General features: G+C 47.8%; 1 protein-coding gene across 2 annotated transcripts; it reads left to right on the forward strand.

The window, feature by feature from the left end:
* Window positions 1-733: 733 nt before the first annotated feature.
* On the forward strand, window positions 734-20,952 carry STK40 (serine/threonine kinase 40). 2 transcript variants are annotated; one of them, XM_088531035.1, is made up of 12 exons: window positions 757-808; window positions 6,129-6,241; window positions 7,503-7,622; window positions 8,591-8,676; window positions 9,168-9,311; window positions 10,051-10,278; window positions 11,011-11,063; window positions 15,258-15,373; window positions 17,649-17,793; window positions 18,177-18,296; window positions 19,223-19,307; window positions 20,250-20,952. In XM_088531035.1, the coding sequence occupies exons 3-12, from the start codon at window positions 7,511-7,513 to the stop codon at window positions 20,466-20,468; spliced, it is 1,308 nt and encodes a 435-aa protein (XP_088387161.1). In that variant the 5' UTR covers window positions 757-808; window positions 6,129-6,241; window positions 7,503-7,510; the 3' UTR covers window positions 20,469-20,952. The 2 variants fall into 2 exon arrangements, with proteins under 2 accessions (XP_088387160.1, XP_088387161.1); XM_088531034.1 differs by lacking the exon at window positions 6,129-6,241 and having other exon boundaries at window positions 734-808.
* Window positions 20,953-23,623: the final 2,671 nt, after the last annotated feature.

Here is a 23,623-nt window from a genome sequence, read left to right on the forward strand (position 1 = left end):
GGCAGAACAGGGTGTCCGAGGGCAAGGGCTGTTGCTGCTGTGCAGGACACGCTGTAGGGGCTGTGCCGCTCTGCGTGGTGCTGCTCTGCGGGGACCTTGCACCATACTCCTCAGGGCAGCAGGGGCCCCAGAAGGCTCCCTATGGCTGCACAGGTGCTTCTGCTGCAGGGCCTGCTCCCCAGGGGGTCATGAGTCTTCAGGGGCAGCTGCTACTCTGGGCAGAGGAGCGCGGGGCCCTCCCCAACGCCCGGGAAGCGCCCAGCTGGTGGGGAGGTGCAGGAGCCCTTGTCCCCTTCCCCGTGCCCTCTCTAGGGCTCCCTCCGGCCCTTCCTCCGCGCCGTCCCCAGGGCGCCGCCTTGGCTGTGGGGGCGGGGCTCCCCGGAAAGCCCGTGGCTCTTCTCCAATCACGGTGCTGCCGAATCCCGCTTGCTCCCCCACCCCACCCGCCCTTCCACCGCCTGCTGCTGCCGCAGCCAATGAGCGGAGGAGCCAGGGAGCCTTCAGTGTTTGCCGCCCCGCCCTCCGCGAGTCAGCCAATCAGGCCCTGCCTCCTCTAAGCGCCCCCCCCCGCCTCCAATCCCCTTCCTCCTCCCTCAGCCTCTCCGCCAACGAGCGGATCGGAGCGCGGCGCTCCCCGACGCCGTGTCCGCGGCGGCCGGCAGGAGGCGGCATGGCGGCTGCGCGGGGCGGGGCGGGCAGGGCGGCGTGCGTCATTTCCGTTGTCAGGTGGCCGTGCAGCGCAGCAGAGGCCGCGGCCGGGCGGGGGCTGCGGGAGGCGCCGGCGGCCGCGCCGCCCCGGGGGCCATGGGTGAGCCGGGATGGGACGGGGAGTCGGGCTCCGCGACGGGCAGGTCCTGCCCATTCCGGGCGGGTAGGACCGCGGGGGGCCGTGAGCGGGGCGCGGGCTACGGGAGCCGGGCCCGGCTGCGGAAGCGTGTCCGGCCTTGGCGAGCGCTGCCTCCGCTCGCTGCTTCCTCGCAGCGAGTGGGAGCATCGGGAAGGAGCCGCCTTCGCTGTTCCTCGGGGCGCGGGAGCCTCCTGGGCTTGGCCTTCGGGGGCGGCTGCTCGCCCCGTCCTGCCCATCCCGTTGTGGCCACGCACGAGCCGGGCGTGTGCAGGGATTCCTAGACCCTGAAGCAGGTGAGGGGCTGTGCTCCCTGGCACTGCAGCTTGCTGGGCAGGAAGCGCCTGTGGAAAGAAGCTTCCAAACTCCCCTACCTTGAAGGAGCCTTTTTAAAGGCCTTTGTTTTTCTGCAAGTTCTCTATAGGTTTAACGTCCACTGCTGTGCTCTAGGTCTACTGCTGTGCTCTGGGTAACGGTTCTGCCTGCCCAGTTTGTGGTCTGGCTGTGTGTCTGCTTGGGGGGCTCTTTGTTTCCATACAGAAATGCATGGCCTGCTGGATGCAGGTGTCCGCTACATGCGCAGGGCTCGACTGTGTGGGCAGAGCAGGGTTGGTCCAGAGTGCCCCTCCAAAGAGCTGCTGCTCATGCCCTGGTAGCGAGAAGGCCCCATCCGTGGCAGCTGGGGCAAGGAGGGGGCTTCCCTGGTGCTGGAATGTGTCTGATGACTGCATTTATTGCTTCCCTGGGGTATCTACATTGAGGGGTTGGTCCCATAATCACATCACTTAAAAGACCCCTCATGTTCAGCTGTTCGGGTTATTGAAGAATGATCTCCTGCTAAAACCACCCAGGCGGAAGCCTGGCGGACACTTAGCTGCACTTTAATTAAGCACAACCTTATTGATTTTGCCGAAACAGCTCATTGCATTAAATCCAATGAGGAGAGTGTTATTCTATTTGCAGAAACTTGGATTCCTGCTTTGTGCCTCACTCTTGCTAGGCTGGAGGAAGTGCTGTGCCTAGTGCCGTTTTCATATGAAATAGTCTTTTCTTGTCAGTGCAGTAAATTCCTTTTTGGTCTTGTGGTACTCATATTAAATGTGCTTTTGTGGTATGTACAGTGGTACCGTTAGTGTGGTAGCATGAAATAAACATGTAGATAACTTGAAATATTATTTTCTGTCTAGTTAGGGCTAAAAGAGTAAATTGCATTTTAAAACAGCAAGCACCTCTCGCCATAAAGGAAAAGTATCAGTGTATGAGTCATGCAATAATCTTTGTCCATGCGAAGCCAGTCCTGCTGCAGTGAACTTAGAATTACTAAACATACCTGGTAATGTAAGCTGTAAATGAAAAATAAGATCTAGTGCAATAAACGTCTCATCAGATAGTGATTTTAAGCCATGACTTCATGGGAGCCTGAGGTCAAGAGCTCCACGTGCCACCCACCGCTCCTGAGAGTGCAGCGCAGGCTCCGAGGTGCTCCGAGCATCACGGTTTCGCTTCCCCTTCTCTCTCCTGTGCCCTTGTGCTCCTGCTGCCTCTGCAGGGAGGGAGCTCTGTTGGGTCTGCTGGGTTTCTGCTGCCTGGGAAACCTTATGGATGTGGCCCATCCTTGAGCATGAAAGGGTTAAGCTTAAGTTAGTGATTGTGTAAGTGAGTAGGGAACTCCCAGAGATGAGTCCTATCTAATATGTTGATGTATCAGAAGGGCTTAAAGAAAGCTTAGCTTGTTGCGTTATTGGTGCTGCAATTATGTTACTGGAATCCAGGACTTCAGAATTTCCCCTGACAGCCTGTGGGGGCCAGGAGGGCATTTCCTTTCCTTGATGCTCAGCCTCAGGAAGTTTTTCCTTCTCTGAAAAGATGGAGCTCGCCTGCAGCTGGGCATGGGCAGAGGCTGTTGGGATCCCCTCTGGCAGTGTGTTCTCCCAAGGGATACCCAGGCTTCGTTCACACTCCCAAGAGGGTCCTCTTGGGGTTCTCTGCAGGTTCTGTCATTCTGAGTATCAACAAGTTTTGTACTGTTTGCTCTTTGAACAATCTAACTTCTTTCTTTTGTGACATTTTTGGTTTTTCCTTTACAACTTGTGAAGCTTCTGTAGGTTGAGAGCTAATGCTCCTGTGCAGTGATGCCAGCACCATTGCCATGTGGAAGGAAAAGCCTGTTGGATTTGCCCTTCCCTGCTGAGGGGGATCCGCTCCAGTGCGTGTCCTGTTGCGAGGCGAGGGAGCTGCGCTGGCGCTCGCTGGTAGCCTCCCTGCTCCGTCACACCTTGGGTGTTTTGAATGCACCTGACAAAACCTTCCTGTAATCCCAGAGCAAATGACTCCTCATCGGGCCTCATCTAATTTGAACTCCACCTGTTTTTAGGGAAGCTTTTCAAATGGGAATCTTGCCTCTGTACCTGGAGGAGCCAATGACTGTGGTCAGAGATGTCTCAAGCTGGGGATGCCTGGGGACGGTGTATTCCAATGCTCTGTGCCGTTGCTGTTTTCTCGCATGATCCCAGCCCGTTTGTTGCTGCATATTTCCATGCAGAGAAGCCAGGTCATACTCAAGGTTTTACTCATTTAATGTTGCTGTTCATCAAGATGTTTAGATTGTGTCCAATCTCACTTTGCGTGAGCTGGAATTTGCCATGAGCCACATTTAAAAATAGATAAGAACGTTGATTAAATATGACTGGTTAAATGTTGTCTAGTAAACTACTTGGGTGGTAAAAGATGCAGTTTCATCCTGCTCATTTGAACCAATATTTAGCTTAGAATTTTTTAAAAACTCAGGCTTGCACTGAGTCCTGTAATAAAAGTTGAAGAGCAGATCAGAAGGTACAAACCAAACAGTAACCTTTGTGCCAACTCTGCAGCATTTGTGATAGAAATATGCAGTCTGTTTTCCGCTTATTTTTGAGGAGAAAGTGAGTTGGGCTGAAAACATTTTCTGCAAAAACTCGATGTTGGCGCCTCGGTATCAGCAAGCAGCAGGACAGCTGACTCTTAAGGGAACCAAGGTGAGAGCAGAGCTGCAGAGGAGCATCCTCCAAAGCGCTCGCCAGTCATGAAGGCTCATCTGGGTATCAGAGACAGAAGTTTGGATTCCTCTGCCTCGACTCGTGTTCAAAACAGGCTACCTGAGCTGTGGTGCCAAGCAGAACTGTGACCAGTGTTACAGCATTTGCCTCCCAAAAGAGAAAGATGGACAAAAATCCTATTAGGTGACAGGTCTTTTCCTGCAGGGAAGGGGAGATCGATATTTCATGAATATACAGAGTAAAATCCTGCACCTCTGGAGCAGCACGACAGCAAGAGGCTCCAGAGTGCCTCGGCCGGTCTCTCTGTGGTGCCTCCTTCTTTGTGTTTCTTCAGCTGACGTTTTGAGATCGATGACAAATTGTAGCTGCCAGGAGTCTCCAGGGAGAGGTCATTCCTGTGTCCTGCGCACGTGTTTCAGTCGCAGGCTGGCGGCTGCGCTCGTCGACAGTGCTGGCCCTTCTGGTTTCACCCTTGGTGTTCCCAGCTCCCCAGTGGCTCCCAGGTTTCGGGGTTGAGGTGACCGTGTCAGCTGTGGAGCTGGTTGTTAGTTGTCTTTGGGCTGCTCTGCTTCTTGAGTTACCAGGTGGTCTTGAGGTGATTTTTTTTTTCTTTGTTATTTTCTTTAATGCGTGTAAATTCCTTCCTGGAGATGCTTCATTCCCCATAGCCGTGGAACCCTTGCAAAATTGGTGGGCTTTGTTATCTGTTAGCAGTCAACGTTTCCTAGCTATTACTCAACCCATTCCCTCACTTTCAAAGGCAATCTCATTTGTAGGAATGGAACAGGTCATTTTTTTAGGGTGATGCGGCCTGAGCAAACAGTACGTTCAGGAGAAGTTGTGCAGCTTCCAACTTCAGTGCCCTCTTGGAAGGGCAGGGCACTCTCCTTAAATACTGTTTCAAAATACTGTTGTTTTCAGTATGTCAAAGCGTGGGGTAGGTATGGCCTCTAGATTTTCACGGTGATATCCGTGGCCTTTGACCACTTTCCTTGCTCTCATTGGAGTTGCACAACACGCAGAAAAGGGAAAAGAATCCTGTTTTCTTGTGGCGGCTGCCTCCGCTCTCTTCCCCATGCTCAGGGGGCTTTCCAGAGGCTGTGCAAGGGCCAGCCCTGAGCACCAAGGGATTAGAACCAGCTCTGAATACACTCAAGGTTAGGGGGATGCTGCACCCACTGTCCTCACTGCCTTGAGATTCAATCCAAATAACCAGGGCTGAGTAGGGAGGATCAGTGAGGCTGGGAAGGAAGTGGAGTGAATGTGGGGCACTGACTGAGCAGAATTGTCTTTCCTAGCACAGTGCTCGTGTGTTGGTGCTTTTCTTGTTTACTCTTATAAGAATTTCGTGCCAGGGCTGTGATGTTAAGCTGGCGGATGTTCCCTGAGCAGGGGGAGGCTCAGGGTGCCTGGACAGCTCCCAGCGAGAGCGCTGGCGCGATGGCGTTGGTGGCCGAGCTCCAGGCCCTGGCACGGCCCCTCTGCACGAGTCTGCAGCGGTGGCTGTGCCGGGTGGGCCTGCTACCTCCAGCAGTGCCTTTGATTGCTGCTTGTCAAAGTGCTAATAACCTAAAAATGGCCTTTGAAATAAGGGCTGAACAGTCTCTGCAGGTTTCACAGTACCAAGCTACACCGCTGTATTATGTTTTACCTGGTGTTGGAAGTTGGGCTCCCGTGTCCCAAACATTCTTTTTGCCTTTTTCAGTTAATGTATAACTCAATGCTGGTAACTGTGTGGGGGACAAACACAAAGTGCAGTGGGACCTTGCTACAAATAACACTCTGTGTGTTCTTTTTTTGCCCTTTGCAGAAATTCTGTGAAGTCTAAACTTGAAAGCGTTAACATAGACAGTGATTAAAAATCACTTCTAGTACTGAGAATTTGGTTAATATTCAGATTACCACTCATGCCATGTTTAAAATGCAGTCAAGCTTTGAAACAGGCAACAAAGGTTAAAATGGAGGTTGTGTTTCTTTCCAATCCAAAGATCCATCTCCCTTCAGAAAGTGCTGTCGGAGATCCATGGTGTTTGTGTTTGTCTTGCTGGGCATGGCCATGCATCTCCGATCCTTTGGTGACTTAAACTTTAAGGCAGTTTTCATTCTGTCATGTGAGATCAGGAGCTGGAGACCTTCTTAGTCAGAACTCACACAGATGTTTCAAGCTGCAGTTTTGGTGCATATCACGTTATCGTAATCAAGGATAATCCAGAACCCCAGCATCAACTGTATCTCATTTCACATTACAGAGTCCTCGACCTTTCGACCATTCAGCCTTCTCCAAGGTGATGCCTGCTGTCTCCTGAGACGTTGGAAAACCTAGTTTGGACGAAGAGTAAAGATACAGTTGATGCTGAACTACGTGAGTCCTCAGATTATTTTGTTTACGATAACGCTGTTTGCATCATAGTTCCCTATCCAGCTCAGATTGCGCAACGGTTATTATCTCAGAGTTTCTATGCAGTGGGGTTTCTGCAGTTGAAATCTTACTCATATATTTCCATCAGGAATGATTATGTCGCAAGGAATGGAGGCTTTTATAAAGTACACTCAAATATTAGGTCAGGGATGGAAAATGAACAGAGTAAGGAGCATATGGAGCTCCAGTTTTTCTTATGTTTAACTAATTGGACCTGATAATATGTTTTCTTTCAAAGATATGGACTGTTGGTAGAATACAGTAGAACATGGATGTGATTTCTGCTGTTAAGACTTCTCACCTTACCTCTTTTGTTACTTCTGAGGATTTTGGTGACAGATACTGCTTTATAAATTGATGCAATGAGGTCACTGTTGTGTCCACATAAAGGGTGGAACTGCTAGAGAATAAACTTCCCGACTATATTAAAAGCATGGTGATTTATCGCTCTCTTACTTTGTGAAACACACTCCTTTTAACAAAGTACAATAGACGACATTTTTTTTTCCAGTCTGGTGTAGGAACATTTTAGGGAAAATTACCAGAGCTTGGTCTTGACTTGCTAAGAGTAAGAAAGTGGATGTGTGCCTGCTTGTCTTTCTGTCTGTCTGTCTTTTTGTCTTTAATCATGGGAGCATTTAATGGTAGATATTTGTGAGTCTTTAAAACTAATTTCCAATATTTAAAGGTGAAACAGAGGTGAACAAGAAATAAGTTCAGTTTGCTGCTGGAGCTGCCTTATGCTAGCAGTAAACCTGCTCTGTGTGAAGGATAGCTTTTCAACGAAAATTGGGGTTTTTTTGTTTGTTTATTTGTTTTTTCTGTTGAAATGAAACAAAGTTTTTGTTTAGGGAAGAGGTATTTTAGCGACTGAGACATGAACTTGGACTTTGGAGTATTGATTTTGCCGTAATGTGATCAAATTGTCTTCAGGGTTCAGAGCAGCGGAAGGTTCCTGCATGTTTGAAAACAGATTAACTTTCACTAAGCGAAAATTACTTATGCTTTTAGTTGTTCATGCTATAGAACTATAATGATATGTGTGTACTTTGAAAAAAGTATTTAGTGCAAAGCATGAATACTCCTCTGATAGATTAAAGTGTTCTTTGCATGCACTTTTAAGTGCCCACATGTAAATATATAATTAAGTAAAAGGAAATTAACTCAGGTCCTCATCAAAATGTGATCTTCTTTGCCTTTAAAGAGCCAAGGATGAAGCGGCGAGCATCAGACAGAGGCGCTGGAGAAACATCCACTAAGGCAAAAGCTCTTTGTACAGGGATTTCTGGAAATAATGCCAAGAGAGCAGGCCCTTTTATCTTAGGTAAGTGGGGAAAGGCTTTCTTCATCTGCAGTTCTCTAGGTAGAAAGCCACTGATATCAAAACTGAATATAAAAGAAATGATAAAATGAGACAAAGCAGGTGTGTAATTTAGCTTCTTACATCAGAGTGCAATTCATCTGATATTAACAAAGTAGCATTAGTTGGACCTTCTGTACCTAGGAGGTTTGAAATACTGATTTAGGAAGGCAGATGGGGCTTTTAATATAAATATCAATCCTTCTTTATTTTTTTCCCTCTTTAAACTACATTTATAAACTTGGTTTAAAAGCAAGTTAATTCAGGGGCCCTGGGGATATATTCAATCATTTTTCAGTAGACTACACTGTATAATCACTATGTAGACAACTTAATATAGTTTGGCATTACCAGGGGTGCATGGCAGGGCAAGACTGTTGTGCAAGCTTTTGAGAATTGCTTTTAGGTCAGAACTGGCTGTATAAAGTGCTAGAAACATGATAAGCTTCACAGGTGAAAACAGTGGATAATCGGTTAGAAATGGATTGGCTTAAGCTGAATTGTAGAATTGGATGTTAACTTAAATTTTGGACTAATCAGTGTATCTGAGCAGAGACGGCAATGAGGTTCAGAGGTTTGGTAATAGTTCTTTGCCATGAGTGTTGCTAGTAAATGCAAGAGCCATATGGCTCAAGCATGCAGAAATTGGCATTTCTAAAACCACCTGGACAGTGGTGTTTTGTTTGTTTGTTTTTTTCCCCTAAATTTCTCTCCAATGAACAAATGAAACCTTGTTCAGAAAGGTTTCATATTCAGTATCTTTTTTTTCTTTAGATAAATAGAAATTATGGAACAACACTTAGCCTTCTGATTAAAAAAAGGAACTTGTTTTAAACTAATGTAATCTGTGTGACGCTTAAAAACTGATGTAACACTGAATTAGTCATTGTTGCTTAAAGGAAAACAAGTCTGTTTTTGCTTTGTGCTCTTAGGTCCGCGTTTAGGTAACTCCCCTGTGCCAAGTATTGTTCAATGTTTGGCAAGAAAGGATGGGACAGATGACTTTTATCAGCTAAAGGTAAGTGCAGTGCAAGGGTTTCAGATCTTCAGACCTCGTTTAACTCTTGCTCTCTTACTGGACTGCTTGGAATTTGTAGCCTGGGCTGGCGCATTCTAGGAATGGCTGTTTAAACTTTTCCCCTTGCTGAGCGGTTCTGCCAGGCATAGATTATGTGTCAAGATTGGCTTTGAAACAAGACCTCCACGGCTGCTGTTCTCACAGGGTTGTGCGATGGTATCCTGGAGCTTTCTGGCCTACTCAGGGCGCTTCAAAATAATGGCAGCACCGTCAGGAACAATTTTGGGATGTGTGCAAAAAGCCATGCAAAGTGCTTTTGTGCATTAATCAAATTTATGTTGTGCTTTCTGCACAGATGTTAGTTCAGACAGGTTTGTGGCAAGTATATAAATGTTAGAGTAACTACATTCAACTGCTACTTAATGTTCTGGAGGTTTGGGGACCTCTGAGTTTTCCTGAGAGTTGTAAAAATTTTTTTTCTTTTCCTGAAGATTCTGACCTTAGAGGAAAGGGGTGATAAAGGAATAGAAACCCAGGAAGAACGACAGGGCAAGATGCTGCTGCACACAGAGTATTCTCTCCTTTCACTTCTCCACAGTCAAGAAGGGGTGGTTCATCATCATGGGCTCTTTCAGGTACAGTACCTTCAGAGCTGCTTATGGAGTGTGATCGGCGCATTGGATGCTGGCATTTCATAGTTTGATATTTAACTTTTGTCAATAGGTTTTTGCCTGATGCCATCTAGGTTATAGTGAATCATTTGTCCGGTTTGGTGGTGTCCTTTTAATCACAGAATCATTAAGGTTGGAAGGGACCTCTAGGGATCATCTAGTCCAACCCCCCTGCACACGCAGGGTCACCTAGAGCGCGTGGCACAGGACTGCAATGCAAATATCTATCCACATAGACTCAAGCAGGAAGCATTCAGCTGTGCAGTCAGTCTTGCAGCAGAGAAGATCTTATTTTCTCCTGAGCACTGCCCTGGCGTATCACTCCTTCCCTCTTCTCCTGGGGAAACTCAGAGATGGCGACAGTGTTTAGACAGTGTTTAGAATGTTATGAAAGAGTTTATTCTTGATTAAGATTTTGTTCTTCTTCCGGTTCCTGGTATTCACAAATTCACTACCACAGAATGATATATGTCAGCATCATTATTGAGATTTATGCATGTAGCTTTCTTTGCATTCTTTAAGTGGAGATTGTGTCTTATTTTTGAAATCCCAAGTCAGGATAGAGGTTAAATACTTTAACTGTTTTTGCTTATTTCAGCATTAGCATATATTTATTTATTTTCCAATGCTTTCTTCTTAAATATGCATATATGCACCGGGGTAGTATCCCAGAACTATTGCTCATTTCTTTGTCTCCTTGTAGGACCGAGCTTGTGAAATTATAGAAGATCTGGAAGCCAATAGAATGGTCAGAAAAATGAAGAAGCGCATTTGTCTTGTGCTAGACTGTCTCTGTGCTCATGATTTCAGTGACAAAACAGCAGATCTGATCAATTTGCAGCATTATGTCATTAAAGAGAAGAGACTCAGTGAGCGAGAGACTGTTGTGATATTTTATGATGTGGTACGAGTAGTAGAAGCATTACATAAGGTACGATCTTTGTTATCCCTTTGAGTACTGGAAGATGTGCAGTTTTTTTTATATTGGTCGTACAGGCAGTGGAAAATGTTACAAAGGGTGGATGTTTCAGCTGATTCCCAATAACAGTGCTCTGTGTAAGATAAGACCTCATGCACCGAGTCATAGAAGAGTATTCCTTTCCCCGCCCCTGTGTTCCCCCAGGATAACACAGCACTGGTAGGCTATGGAGAGAGGCCAGCTGAACAAAATGCAGGTTAGGTGAACGTCAGGGTTATTAAAGCCAAAAAGGGATGGTTGAGGAGAGCAGAGGCTAATCAAATGTTGGAAGCGCTTCAAGACTTTTGTTTTGAAGTGGTATAAATCACCTTGCAAGTTTTTTTGGTGTTTTTGTGTTTGTTTGGTTTGGTTTGGGTTTTTTTTTTTTTTTTTTTGAGTTGAATATCTCAAGCTACAAGTTTGAGATCGATGAATTAGAAATTTAATAATAATTTAATAACTTACAGTTCTATTAAATTATTTTGCCTTCTGTATGTGGCTAAAGCAGTGTCCTGTTTCCCTTAGTTTGTTTTTAGAAGCAGCCAAATATGCTAAGAAGGTGAGCGTTTTCCACCTGTATTTTTTTAGCCTGAGAATGAAGGTAGAATGATTCTGAAGGATAATTAGTGTTCTTTCACCAAGTATCAAATTTAGAGTTATAGCAAATGTACTTTTGCTGATGTTATATTAACATATATTTTACAGAAAAATATTGTGCACAGGGACTTGAAGCTAGGAAACATGGTGCTAAACAAAAGGTAAGTCTGCTGCAGAGCTGCTGATCTGCCAGTTTTATGGCTTTTCCTTCAAGTGAGTATTTTATGGGGAACACAACTGAGGGAGTGTTTGATCAACTGTACCAAAAAGATGAGATAGAGAGAAGAAAGCTGAGCAAAAAATGCAAATTCAGCTTGATGTTACATGATCATCTCAAAAATGAATTGAGTTAGTCCTAGATAGTTCGCTTATCCACCAAACTTAGGATGATTTCATGGTCGGCACCTACTTCCGAAAATTCTGTGCTGAGGAATGAATCTGGGTGGATTTGAGTCTGAAGTCTTCAGTGCTCTTCGTTATACTGCAAACTGTTAGCTCTTGCATAATTATTTCACGTTTGCTTTAGCTTCCTGGATTAATTTGTGCCCAGAATATTGAGTCGGGTTAACCCCAAGTGGATACTTGAGTTCTACTCAGATTGAGTCAAATGCTTTATGAGTAAATTGAAATAACCGTTAATTTTTACACTGTGGAGTTTTTTAAACGTTGTGTCCTGGAAGGCAGTGTTAATATTTTGAGTAGTTTGTGGTGTGCGTAATAGAAGGTGTTAGTGCAGATGGTCGTAGTGGTAACTTCTGGCTGTAAAATCTCAGTTCACACCTTCTGATAACTAGCGTCATTTTTTTTGAAGGACTAAAGAGTGGCTAGGAATTGCAATAAAGACAAACTTACTTCATTAGGATTGTAGAGGAATGGAGCAGATCTTAGTTTCATCGCTGTTTTTATCTAGATAATGCATGTTGGTGTGGGAAAGATGTAAAGTGTCTTGAGCTGCCCACATCTTAGTGGAGGCTGAGCTGTTGAGATGCTGAACTGCACTTCCTAGAGTTACTTGTGAAGGGTGACTCTGATCAGACTGGCTCGAAGTGCTGCTCATCGGTAAATGCAGATCTGTACTACCGTGGGTTATAGGAAGCATTTCACTGCTTCTCGTGTCAGATTCCCTCTAAACCACTGAGGAAATACAAAAATGTTCGATTCTACAGTTCTTCATCCCAATAGCAGAACTTCCCTGAGTTTATAAAATGGGCAGTCATTTGATACCTCTTGGTCCCTGATTCTGCAGGTCTTTAAAATATTTCATGTTTTGTCTTTTCTCTGCTCATTGTAGATGCAATAACCAAGATGTTCTTGATTGTTTAAGCACAAGACAGACCAAAATCTGTCTGATTGTGATGGTGGGTCACAGGGATATTGGGGATAAATTTGAAGTAAAGGAAAACTAAATTCAGAGTGCAGTGGGAAGCAAGGCCTCTGTAACCTGGGAACACCCCTCGCTCTGCTGGCTTGCAGTACTGCCCAGGCTTTCCCATCTATAGTTCTTCTAAATATTCATTTAAAGAGTCTGTTTGGAAGATATTCGGTAGTAGTGTGATGGCTGAACTAATCCATATGGAGGAGGAAAGCTCAGCTGGTGCTCAGCTCCAGATGCTGTTTTAGGCATTTTTCCTTGCTGCATCACAGCTTCTAGTGCCTATTGTTTTATGATGTTTCTGGGTTTGTTTTTGTTTGTTGTCTTGTTTTCAACCTAAGCCCTTTTTTTTGTCATTGCCTTTCATAATGTGTTGGGAAACGTAAGCTTTCTGAACCAGCCTTCACTCTGAAGCCACCAGCACAGTTGCTATGAACAAGGTAAATGATAGTGGCCTCTGATGGGTCAGGTCTGTGCCTTGGACACGCCCTGGCTTCAGCAGGAAATGCCTGCCTTCTGCACTGCACACCTGCTCTGGAAATAAGGTTAACGCGAGGATCTTCTTGATGTGAAATATAAGAGCACGAGTATAAGAGTCCTTTTGTTGCCCGTCCACTTACTCTGGAGAAAATGAATGCCAGTGTGCCAGAAGGGTGGTGTGGTTCCCCACCTTTCCCCAGGGGTAGGAGGTGTAAATTAAGTTCCTAGAAAAAGAGAGAGAGAGAGAGAGAAGGCATAGCATCAGTCAAAAGGGTCATAACTGAAGCGTGACTCACTCATAGCAAAGGATGCTGATGCAGATCTCTGATAATTCTCTTTCAGTCCTGTTGGAATGGGTTTGACTGCCCTGAAGGGAATAAGGCTGGGGTTTGTCTGCAGTTAGACTTGTAGAAAGTCGATCGCTGATCGTTTCAGTTAGAAGCGCTTGCCTGCACTTTGTGGAGTGAATAAAAGTAGGGAGGGTTTGGGTTTGCAGCTTTCTAGGGCCTATTCAAAGGGTGCAGGCTTGCTGCCACAGCTGTTTTTTCTTTCAGGCTTAGGGAGAAGGCAAAGCGACTTTGCCTATTGAAATAAACTTCATTTTCCCCACAACAGCAGGTGATTTCCCCCTCCACCAAGGCCACCTGAATATTGTTCTAGATGCTCTCTAGTTAGTTGCTTTAGGATGAATCTCCTGTCTCTTGCTTGCTTGTTTATTCTCCTGCTTGCTAGAAAGAGGCAGCCTGAGATTGCTGCTTCAAGGGTCCTCACAGAGCTTCCCTCCTGTTTTGGGCAGTGTAAGGGGGAAGGTATTTGAAGCTGTGTCAACTTATTTGTCAAAGTCATTCTTTGAACTACTGATACACTTGCTTTTTACTGGCAAGAGCATCAGCTGGTAAAGAAAACCTGCCTGTAGCCTCCAAAGCAGTGAGTCATTTGAAGGGTGGGTGAAGCTTAGGAATAGATTTCCATGGAGAGGACCAGTCATCTGGACTGATAGAAATGTTTGTTCTGTTCCAGACATGCTCATGAAAGACAGCAAGGTCTTTCCTATGGGCTGGAGAGCCAAGCTGAGCTATGTATGATTCTAAACAATGAGCCCTGCGCACTGATCTCCTGGGCTAATGAAAACCTCCAGGCACTGTCCCCTGAAGATGCTCACATTGAGCCTCTTGGGGTTGAGCTCCCATGTAGGCAGTCAGTAGTTGGATTTTTTTAATCACAGTTTAGATCCAGCTTCAATGGCTAAATAAAACTAAGCAACCCCAAACATTTCTGTGTCCTTCAGAAAACTTAGTCTTTTGAATCTTTAACAAATCCCGGAACTTGTTATTCACCCGGGGAAGTATCTTGACAGTTGAATCTAACACTTCTTAAACACAAATCTGTCTTATTAATCAGCTCTCCAGTGCCAACCCACACTCAGTTTTATTTCGTTTGTCAAAATTTGCTGGAAATGTTTCATGGTTATTTTAACTGGTTTAATTCATGCTCTTAGATCATATTTTCAAGAATATAGAAATCTTGACAGTATTTTTCTGCTCAGTCCTTTAATTTGTGTGTTAAGAACCAAATTACCTGTGTGACATGGAAGTTTTAATGTGGCAGTAACTGATTGTGTAATGATCATACTTTTCCTAGAAAAGTTCCTAATTTGGAGTATACAGTACCATGGGGAAGTAGGGGTGTCTTAATACAGAAATTGCACATACCTGCAGTTCTCAGCTTTTATGAGATATTTAACTGCAGGAGGTTTTCTTAGTTTTGATTATACCTTCTCTGTTCTGTGTACCTTGCTGTAAAGAGCCTGGAGATCGGGGAAAACTGCCATGGGATTCTGCTGTGGGATTGTTGGGGAGCATAAGCAGCTGCACTGAATCTGATGAAAGGTCCTATAGCCTCCTCCCTCGAGGGCCTGCTGGAGGTGCATAGGCAAACAGTGCTTAGCAGCATAAATACAGCAGCCCTTCCTGTGGGATATTTTCCCTTAGCCGAGAGGATACGTTGTGTGGAGAAGATACCCTTAGCAACAGCAGCTGGGAAGGGTAGCAGAGTATCAGCTGTTAAAATAAAACACTTATTTTCTTAACAGTGGTTCCTTGTGTGGTCAGGAAGTACCAAAGCAGAAATCCTAGTGCCACTGATTGCTGCGGGTGCATTACTGTAGGACACCTCATGGGAGGCTGTCCCCTGCGTGGCTGCAAGCTGGGCAGGTTGCCTGAGCACCCTGCGCTTACAGCCCCACTCATACCCGCCCCTCAGGTCTGATGTGGGCTTCATCCACAGCTGTAGAATAGCTTCTCTGTGCCCTCTCTAAAAGAACCTCACAGGTCATGTTGACACATGTAAAATCCCTCCCAGCAGGATGGAGCTGGTCCTACAACTGCTTTTATAAGCCCACCACTTCAAGCATCCCCAAAAACCATGTAGACATCCTCTCTTCCCCTTGTCTGGTTTGTGACATGATGGTCCTTGCTCACTGATTCCTTCTGCTTCTCCCCAGGACTCACCGAATTACCATAACAAACTTCTGTCTCGGGAAGCACCTAGTGAGTGAAGATGACCTGCTGAAAGACCAGCGAGGGAGCCCTGCCTACATCAGCCCGGATGTACTCAGCGGTAGGCAATCCACTGCAGTCCTCAAGAGGAGTTCACAGACCCTACATTTAAAACTTTTGTTTCATTTATTTGTGGCTCTTGTCATTAAATGAAAACTATTTCTGTTTCCATATGAAACCTGCCTTCTCAGATCCTCTTAAAGAGGGTCTACGTATAGGACCTAGTTTATTATTCCAACTATGAAAGTAGAGAGGGAAATAATGAGTATAAATTTTGTCTTAAGGCTAGCCTGAACTTCAAAGCTAATTTAAAGCTGCCTGTCTGTTCCTAAATAAGTCCAGTTGCAAACAAGATGTTCCGTTTCCATGTCTGAATTTTGTTCCTGAGGCTTGACTTCAGCAGTAGGTCAGTCGAAGGCCTAAGAAACAATCCATTCAAATCCCATTATAATGTCAGTTTATTCCAAGCAAGGACTGTAAGAGGAGCAGTTGCTCCCACTGCTACTTGTTTCCAAAAGGGAACTACTGATGCCCCAGGCGCTTCTAGGCTGACTGAGGAGGGTTATTTAAAAATAGAAAGAATGACCAGACTGGGCCAAACCAGCAGTCCCTCTGGACTATCTTATTTCCAACAGAGACCTTAAACAGATGTCTAGGAAGGAAGCTTTTCCTAATGTTTGCCCACCTTTTAAGTGTCTTCAGTGCCTGGAACCTTCAGGAACGACTGCAGGTTCTGTGTATTAGTTGCCTTCAGCAGGTTTCTCTTGTCTCAGCATTAAGGCTGTGCTACTAGCTGCTGGATGCACTGAATGAATGGTGTGAAGTTATGTAAAACTGTGGTCCTAACTTTTTTAGTAATAGCTGTTTTCCATTTAAGTCTACGCTACGTTTGGCAGCAACGTTCACTGACAGGTCCGTAGCAAAGTGCAATCCAGAATCTTTGCCAATATTCCTGGGGCACTTGTTTGTGAGAAGATAAAGTATGCAATAAAACAGTTCTGCAAAAGATCAAAATTATTCATTACTGGCCTTGGTTCTCTAAAAATATTTTATTTGAGAAATGCCTTCAGATAGAGATATTCTTTTCTGTTTTTATTTCAAGACCTGGTGCCATCCCCTCAGCATTACAGACAGTGGCAGTGAGTGCGGCTGAGCTCTTCCCTGGTGATCTGCCAGACAGGTCTGAGATTGCTTCCCTCCTGGGCAGGACTCCGCCAGGAAGGGAGGCCAGGGCAGGCTGGGGAAGACAGAATGTGTGTGTTTTTTGCAGGCCTTTCCTGTTCTTCAGGATATCCTGAGGCCCCTGTAACCAGGGCGATGGTACGAGCCAACCGCTCTGCAGGAGCTCGCAGTTGTAATTCAGCTGGCTAGTGCCTGCAAAGGGCTGCCTGGATCCCCTCCTCCTTGCCGGGCTGGGGCACTGTGCTCTCCTGGGGAGACAAGCAGTCCTTCTCCTGCGGGGCTCTGTGCAGCCCAACCGTCTGTTTTCTTGGAAAAGCTGTTTTGAAACCTCTCAGTTCTGATCCCCTCCAGACCCAGAAGGAAGTTATTTAAGGACACTTCAAACTTCACCACCATCTTGAGACACTAAGGCGCTGTCCCTGGTACATAAGAACATCCTTCTGTCTGTATCACTAGTATCTCTGTTTAGGAGGAAGCTAAAAAAAACAAAGAATTAATCATTGGTTTAGGTGTGCAGGAGAAGCTGTCTTTTTCAACAAGATGGCTTGCATTTTGTAGCTGCTGAAATGTCACTGCAGGAGAAGCTGGAGGAGGAGGGAGGGGTGCCTTTTTTGAGCATATAAAGCAGAGAATAATTAGTACAGATAGTGAATGCTGCGGCAATGACTCACTCTGTGAGTCAGAGGAAGTCATTCTCTTAATCCTGTGCTGTGGTACAGCATTGGACTTTAATTTTTGACCCTCATGCAAGTTGCTCTTGTTGATTTACTGTGTGGTTGCAGAGACTTTAAAGCAGTGTTTCCCTCTAGCTGCTCCCAGGTTGTGCTGGGCCTGCTGCGCTCTCTGGAACAAACTCCTGTGCAGTGCCCTTGTGGTTTGGATTACTTGGTGCTCTCATATCATATCAAGGCCCTTCAGTAAGGATGAACCTTGCCTGTTGAGATTGGGGAAACATCTGTGGAGAAGACTGGTTTCCTTGCTTGCAAAGGTGCACCTCAGAGAGGTTTTTACTGCCTTGGAATAGGAAGGGCTGAGCATTTTAATTCCAAAAAAGGAGCATGTGCAGAGGTTGCTTCTCGCTTCGTATTGCCCCGGCTGGACCACAGATGTGAAGTGTGTTATAAAGCCTGTTGCTTTTGTGTCTCTGCCTGCAGGACGGCCATACCGTGGGAAACCCAGTGACATGTGGGCCTTGGGGGTCGTGCTCTTCACCATGCTCTATGGGCAGTTCCCCTTCTATGACAGCATACCTCAGGAGCTCTTCCGCAAAATCAAGGCTGCCGAGTACACCATCCCTGAGTGAGTACAGCCGGTCCCAGGGCAGCCCCAGTCTTGATGCCTGCACAGGCAGTGCTCTGTGCCTTATTGTGGCAGCAGGAGCTGGAGGGGCTTTGGTCAGAGCCACTGAGGGTCACAGCAGAAATGAGAACAAAGGCTGTGAATGCAGTAGACACCAAGGAAGCAGTGGCTGAGCTGGGACATCTTGTGCAAAGGTGAGAAAGGCCTCATGTTGCTGGGGCAGGGAAACAACCGCCTGTTAATTCTGGGGTCTTCCAACTCAGAGCAATAGTAGCTCCTGCAGCTCCTGACCTGCATGCTCTCCGCCTGCCCGTCCTGTTGCTCACGCTGCCCACCTCAGACACGCTGCCCACCTCAGGCACGCTGTGCTTTCTCTCTCCCAGGGATGGTCGGGTCTCAGAAAACACTGTGTGCTTGATCCGAAAACTGCTGGTCTTGGATCCGCAGCAGCGTCTGACAGCTTCTGAAGTGTTGGATTCGCTGAGCTCCATCATAGCATCATGGTATGTTCAAGAGGGGAAAGACAGGAATGCAGTGTGTCCAGCCTCAAGTTTTTATTGTTTCAGCTGTGGTCATCAGACTGCTGCCAAATGCAAGCGACCAGAGGACAGTCTGAGAACTGCAGAAGTTTTCTAATCCTGTATCACAAACATTTCCATTTGGTTGGTAGGTGACATTGGTGGCTGCTAATGGACACAGAGTGGCTAATGCGAATGCTTATCATTGTGACAAAAAGATTGGATTTTTTTAAAGCAGCAAAATTACTAAACAGTACTGGGATTCGGGAGTGCCTTTGCCTTTGCTCTCTGCCTCCTCTTTCCTCCACAAATTTGACTTTTAAGAAATAGACTAATGGTCAGGAATATTGTACATGTATGTGCGAATGCAATGCAAAGACAGTCATTTCCTACAAGTTTGTAATTAGCCCTGCATTGTCAATTAACTAAAATCAGGCATGAGACCTAGAGGGGAAGAAGATGAGACAGCGTTACAAGTGGGAGCACTGCTACATGTGTGAGGTGGGGATGCTCCAGCTGAAATGGGTCCTGGCAGGGTACAGGGAACAGCCCTCAGCCCTGCAGCCCTCCCTCGGTGCTGCACAATCTGAGCAAAGTTCTAGTGCTGCCTATTGAGTCAGCAGGGAAGTCTGTGATTTTTGGAGTCGTGGCTGTTTTCTCTCCTACCTATGCAAGATGTTAGAGTTCCACATCCTGTTTAAAAAAAAAAAAAAAAAAACTCTGCGGGAGTGTTTATCATGATTTCCATCAATGGAAGCTGACTGTGAGTTTGGAGGTGTCCTTGAATAGTAGTCTAGCAGGAATCGAGCAGCACAGTATGCAGCGATGGCCAGGCAGCAGTACTGTGACTAGTCTGTTGGGTGAGGGAGCTGGCACTGTGCTGGGTTTTAACGATGTGTTCTCGCCCTCAGGCAGTCTATGTCCTCACTGAGTGGTCCTCTGCAAGTTGTGCCAGACATCGATGACCAAGTGGCCAACCCTGAAAACCCCCAAGAGGTGGGTGGGCAGGACGGTTGCCCCGTGGCGTGTGTGGAGGAGCGGGTGTTCAGCTCTGCTTCCCAGGGCCGCATTTCCTGGGGAGTATTTGTCCTTGGTCCTTTCACACCCTTGTGCTGCTTTTCCTTGCCCCTGTGCCAAGTCCCTTGACAGTCCCCTGAGCTAGTGAGGGGAGGATGGTGAGGACCTGCTCTAGGAGGCCGCTGAATCCATCACCATCTTGTGCAAAGGAAAGCAAAGTCCTTTATGCGGCTGGGAGAGGGACGCAGAGGGTAACCAGCCAGCTGTGCTCTGTGGAGCTGAGCTCAGCTGACACAGGCTTTGGGGTGTCTGCTCTCCAAGATGTGTTCAGTCCCACACATGCTGGGACAGGCAGGAAGTGCTGGTAGCCTTGGCTCGGTGTCCCCAGTGCATTCTGTAATGGGAGCAAACATCCTGTTTTCTTGCCAGTGTTATTTTATGTTGGAAGGGATGGCTGGTGACCTCACTGTCTGGGGGACAGTCTCCTTGGAGCTCTTGCCTGTGGCGCAGCAGCCCGGCAGGCAGCTTTACCTTCAGAAATCTCTGCAAGCTCCCCCTCCACTGGGCATAGGAGGGCTGTGAGAACTGTGGTCCAACAACTCTGCTAACTCCTGAGTGCAGCACTGGGCTGAGCTGCCCCAAGACAGTGCTGCAAGGTTTTCAGGCCTCTGTTTCTGGTGCCACCAGGGAGACCCTTGGGTAAGTTCAGCAGCAGGTCCAGTTGAAAGTGTTTTCCTGTGTTGGGCTCTAGTTGTGCATTGTAGTTCTGGGCCATCGGAGATGGTCACAGTGTGTGTTGAGAGCTGTGGGAAGTGTTTGCTGCCACACTTCCTTGCTCCTCCAGACCAGCTCAGCACACGCACAGCTTGCTGGGGGAATGTTGCTTGTCACTGTGGCTCTACTGAGGCAGTTCTCTTGCAGGTAAAGGTGACAGAGGAGTGCTCGCAATACGAGTTTGAGAACTACATGAGGCAGCAGCTACTCCTGGCTGAGGAAAAAAACACATTGCATGAGGCCAAGAGCTTCCTACAGAAGCGACAGTTTGGGAACATCCCCCCTGTGCGACGCCTGGGCCATGATGCCCAGCCCATGAACCCCTTGGATGCAGCTATCCTGGCCCAGAGGTACCTTCGAAAGTAGCTTCCCACACACCTGAGAGCACAAGCACCATCCTGCAAACTGCCTTTTATGTCACCTACTACAACTCAACAGCAATACTGGTGTCCCATGATGGAGAATAATGTAGCAATTCTTTTGAGCTCTGTTAGGGGACACACACTCACGCTCACTCTGGAGGGAGAAGACTTTGGAAAAGCTCATTTTGAAAGCAGCAATCTTCTTGGCATCTTCTGGAATCTTTGTTTTTAAATCCAAGCCTAGATGACTAATCTGCTTTTAATCATGACTTGTAATCTACCTCTCTTGTCTTTTTAACCATACTGTTCTCTGGATCAAGCAAAGCCAGTCAGAAAGGAGAAGATGACCAAGGGTGAAACTGGTTTGCTGGCACGAGAGTTGTGGCTACGTGTAGTATGGAGAGTCAGCCAATTGCATTTGCTCCATATGGTTTGAATAAGCTTAGATTTATCTGGGTTTCCTGAAAGAAAGAACTTCTTGAAACCTCCTACTTCCCTTCATCTGCATCAAATCTTTTTCTGTTTTTAACATACCACCTGGTTTGAATGTGTTGTCTAACCCTCCTTGGCTCGAGCACCAAGCCCCTCGATAAGCAGCGCACAGATAGCCCAGTTGTCTGCTGTGACTAAGCGCTGTTCCCGAGAACCCATCCACGGTGTGAGACAAGTATTGTCATTGCAGACAATCACTGCAAGGATTTAGTCTTGTCCGTAGTTATTTAAAGGTTTTGCAGAACTTGGCCCATCTTGGCCTTTGACCTCTTTCACCTTTCACTGATTCTTTTAGTTTCATAAGAATATATGATTTAATCTTATATTTTTCAGTAGCTTATCTAAGGTGCAGTTAAAATTGCATTAATTGATTTAGAATTTTTCACACGTCATTTGTGGTACAGATATAATATATGAGTTATAATGTGAAAATGTTTCCCAGAAACATCTGCTAGAATTAGAAAGGGGCTGCCTCAAGTCTCTACTGTATTTGTTCTCTAGCTTATCTTGCCATCCAGCCTAACCACCTACAGCTGAGCTTTCCTCTGCTCTCCCAGGGTGGGATGTAGGCTGTAGAAGGATGTCCCCATTTGTCACCTCATGGCACTGGAAGAGCATTTGCTTGTGTTGAGAACAGAAAAGGTTGTTTCTGAGCCTCACTCTGTGAACTGGATGCCTGTCTTGCCAGATTAACTGTTCTCACACAAGGCGGCCAGGGCTCCCAGTTCCCCATGCAGGGCTCTGGCTCTGCTCCCTGCTCTGGGGCAGCCTCGCAGGGCTGGCGCAGCCAGCCAGGGATGTGCCAGGAGCAGGGGTAGCCCCCGGCCCTGCTCTTGGGACCGCTTTTGGCACCGGTTCCGTTCCCTGGCCCCGCTGCCCCTGCAGCGTCCCCTCTCCTGGGGGATCGTTGCCTTGTCTTGCCGCAGCGGGGAAGCAGCCAGTGCCTCCTTGCCCTGCACCTTCCTCCTGGGGTGGCAGGGCCAGAGCAGGAGTGCAAGCGGCGTCATGCAGTGCCCGGTGCTGACGTGGCATCACAGGCCAGGCTCCCTGAACACTACTGCAGAGCACTGGGGCCCTGCACATCCTCGCCTTATTTATTGTTGGAGAGGGCGGATGAGTCCTGCCGCCCCCAGCTGCCACTGCTGTCCTGGTGCCACTGTCAGCAGGGCAGGGGCACGAGCCCCTGGCCAGGGGCTGCTCTAGCCAGGGGCTTCTCCTGCCCCTCTTTTCTTTCCCCTGGTTTGTGTCTCCTTACCCCCCTCCCCCCAAGTTAAAGCAATATTGATGGTGTGGGACTCGGTTGGGCGTCATGGCTGCTGGCATCCCCTTCTTGTGCTCAAGCAAATGGGAAGGGGCACCTGGGGCAGTGGGAGCTGCCAGGCCGGAGGGGAGATGCTGTGGGAAAGGAACCTGTTGTAAAAAATGAAACAAAACAAAAACAAAAAAAGTTTGTATAAAGACATTATTTTTGTACTGCAGCAGAACTGCTCCTGCATGTCGGCAATAAAAGTTGGTAACAAAAGTGAGGCATGCAGCACCCGCAGGGACAAGGGAAGCAGAGGGCCAGACTGGGGCAGGGGCTGCAGGGCCCTGTGCTGCTCCACACCCCCTCATGTTGCCCCCTGCCCCATAGGGCCCTGTGGGGCCACCCAAGCGCCCTGTTGCCCTGCCCCACATGAGCTGTGGGACTTGTGTGGGGCCGAGCACAGTGTGGGAGCGGGGGGGGGGGGGGCATGAGGGGCAGCTCAGGGCTGGACCCATGTGGGACAAGGGCATGGGGCGGGGGGGCGGGGGGGGCACTCGCTGCAGAGCCCCTCACGGTGCGTCCCGGGGGAGCGGGCGCAGCGTCCGCGGCTGCCATTGGCTCTGCGGCCGCCCCGCTGACCGCCAGCCTCCTCCAAACTATTTCCTGTTGCTGCCGCGTTAATGCTGAGCAGACCCTTCCCTCGCAGCAGCCCCAGCGCAGCGCGGTAAGTAGGGCCTTCCCCCGCCCCCGCCACGACACTCGGGCAGCCCTGGGGCCCAGCACCTCGTGTGACATTGTGCCAGGGTTGCTGCAGGGGACGTGCCGGGGCGGGGGGGGAACCCTGGGCTTGGAGAGGGAGCAGGCGGCTGCACGCATGGAGTCCTGGGCTCAGTGCGTGGGGAGATGGGACTTGCTTGGGGGAATGCAGCACACGGCATGAGGTTTGGAGCCTGGGGGACACAGGACTTGTGTGATGCTTGACAAGGACTTTGTGCTTTGGGGACATGCGGTTTGGTGCTGGGGAGCGCAGGGCTGTTCCCCCTGTGACGGTGTCCTTCTTGTGTCACCCAGGCAGGGAGCGGGCTCAGCCCATGTCCCGGAGGCTAGGGACAGCATGGGGGCTCTCCTGGCATGCAGTGGATGCCCAGTCTGGCTCTGCTGGCTTTTCCCTACACTGGCTCCCCGTCCCATCTTTGGAGCGCTGAACATTCCTGGCCCCATAGAGAGGCCTCCAGCCCCACTGCAGGGGCCTTCCCCATTGCTGCAGGGCTGCTCCCAGGAGAGAGTGGTCAGACACTGCTCTGCAGGGCAGTCTTGGGCTGCGTTTCGGGGCCGGAGGGCGAAGGTTGAGCACGGTGCCCTGGGGCAGAGCGGCTGGGACTGTCCAGGGATGGTTCTGCTGATGTGTCACATTTTCTGCA

The sequence above is a fragment of the Tinamus guttatus genome, unplaced genomic scaffold (genome assembly GCF_059628265.1).
Source record: "Tinamus guttatus ecotype Peru unplaced genomic scaffold, ASM5962826v1 Tinamus_guttatus_pri_ptg000397l, whole genome shotgun sequence".
NCBI classification, from domain to species: Eukaryota; Metazoa; Chordata; class Aves; order Tinamiformes; family Tinamidae; genus Tinamus; species Tinamus guttatus.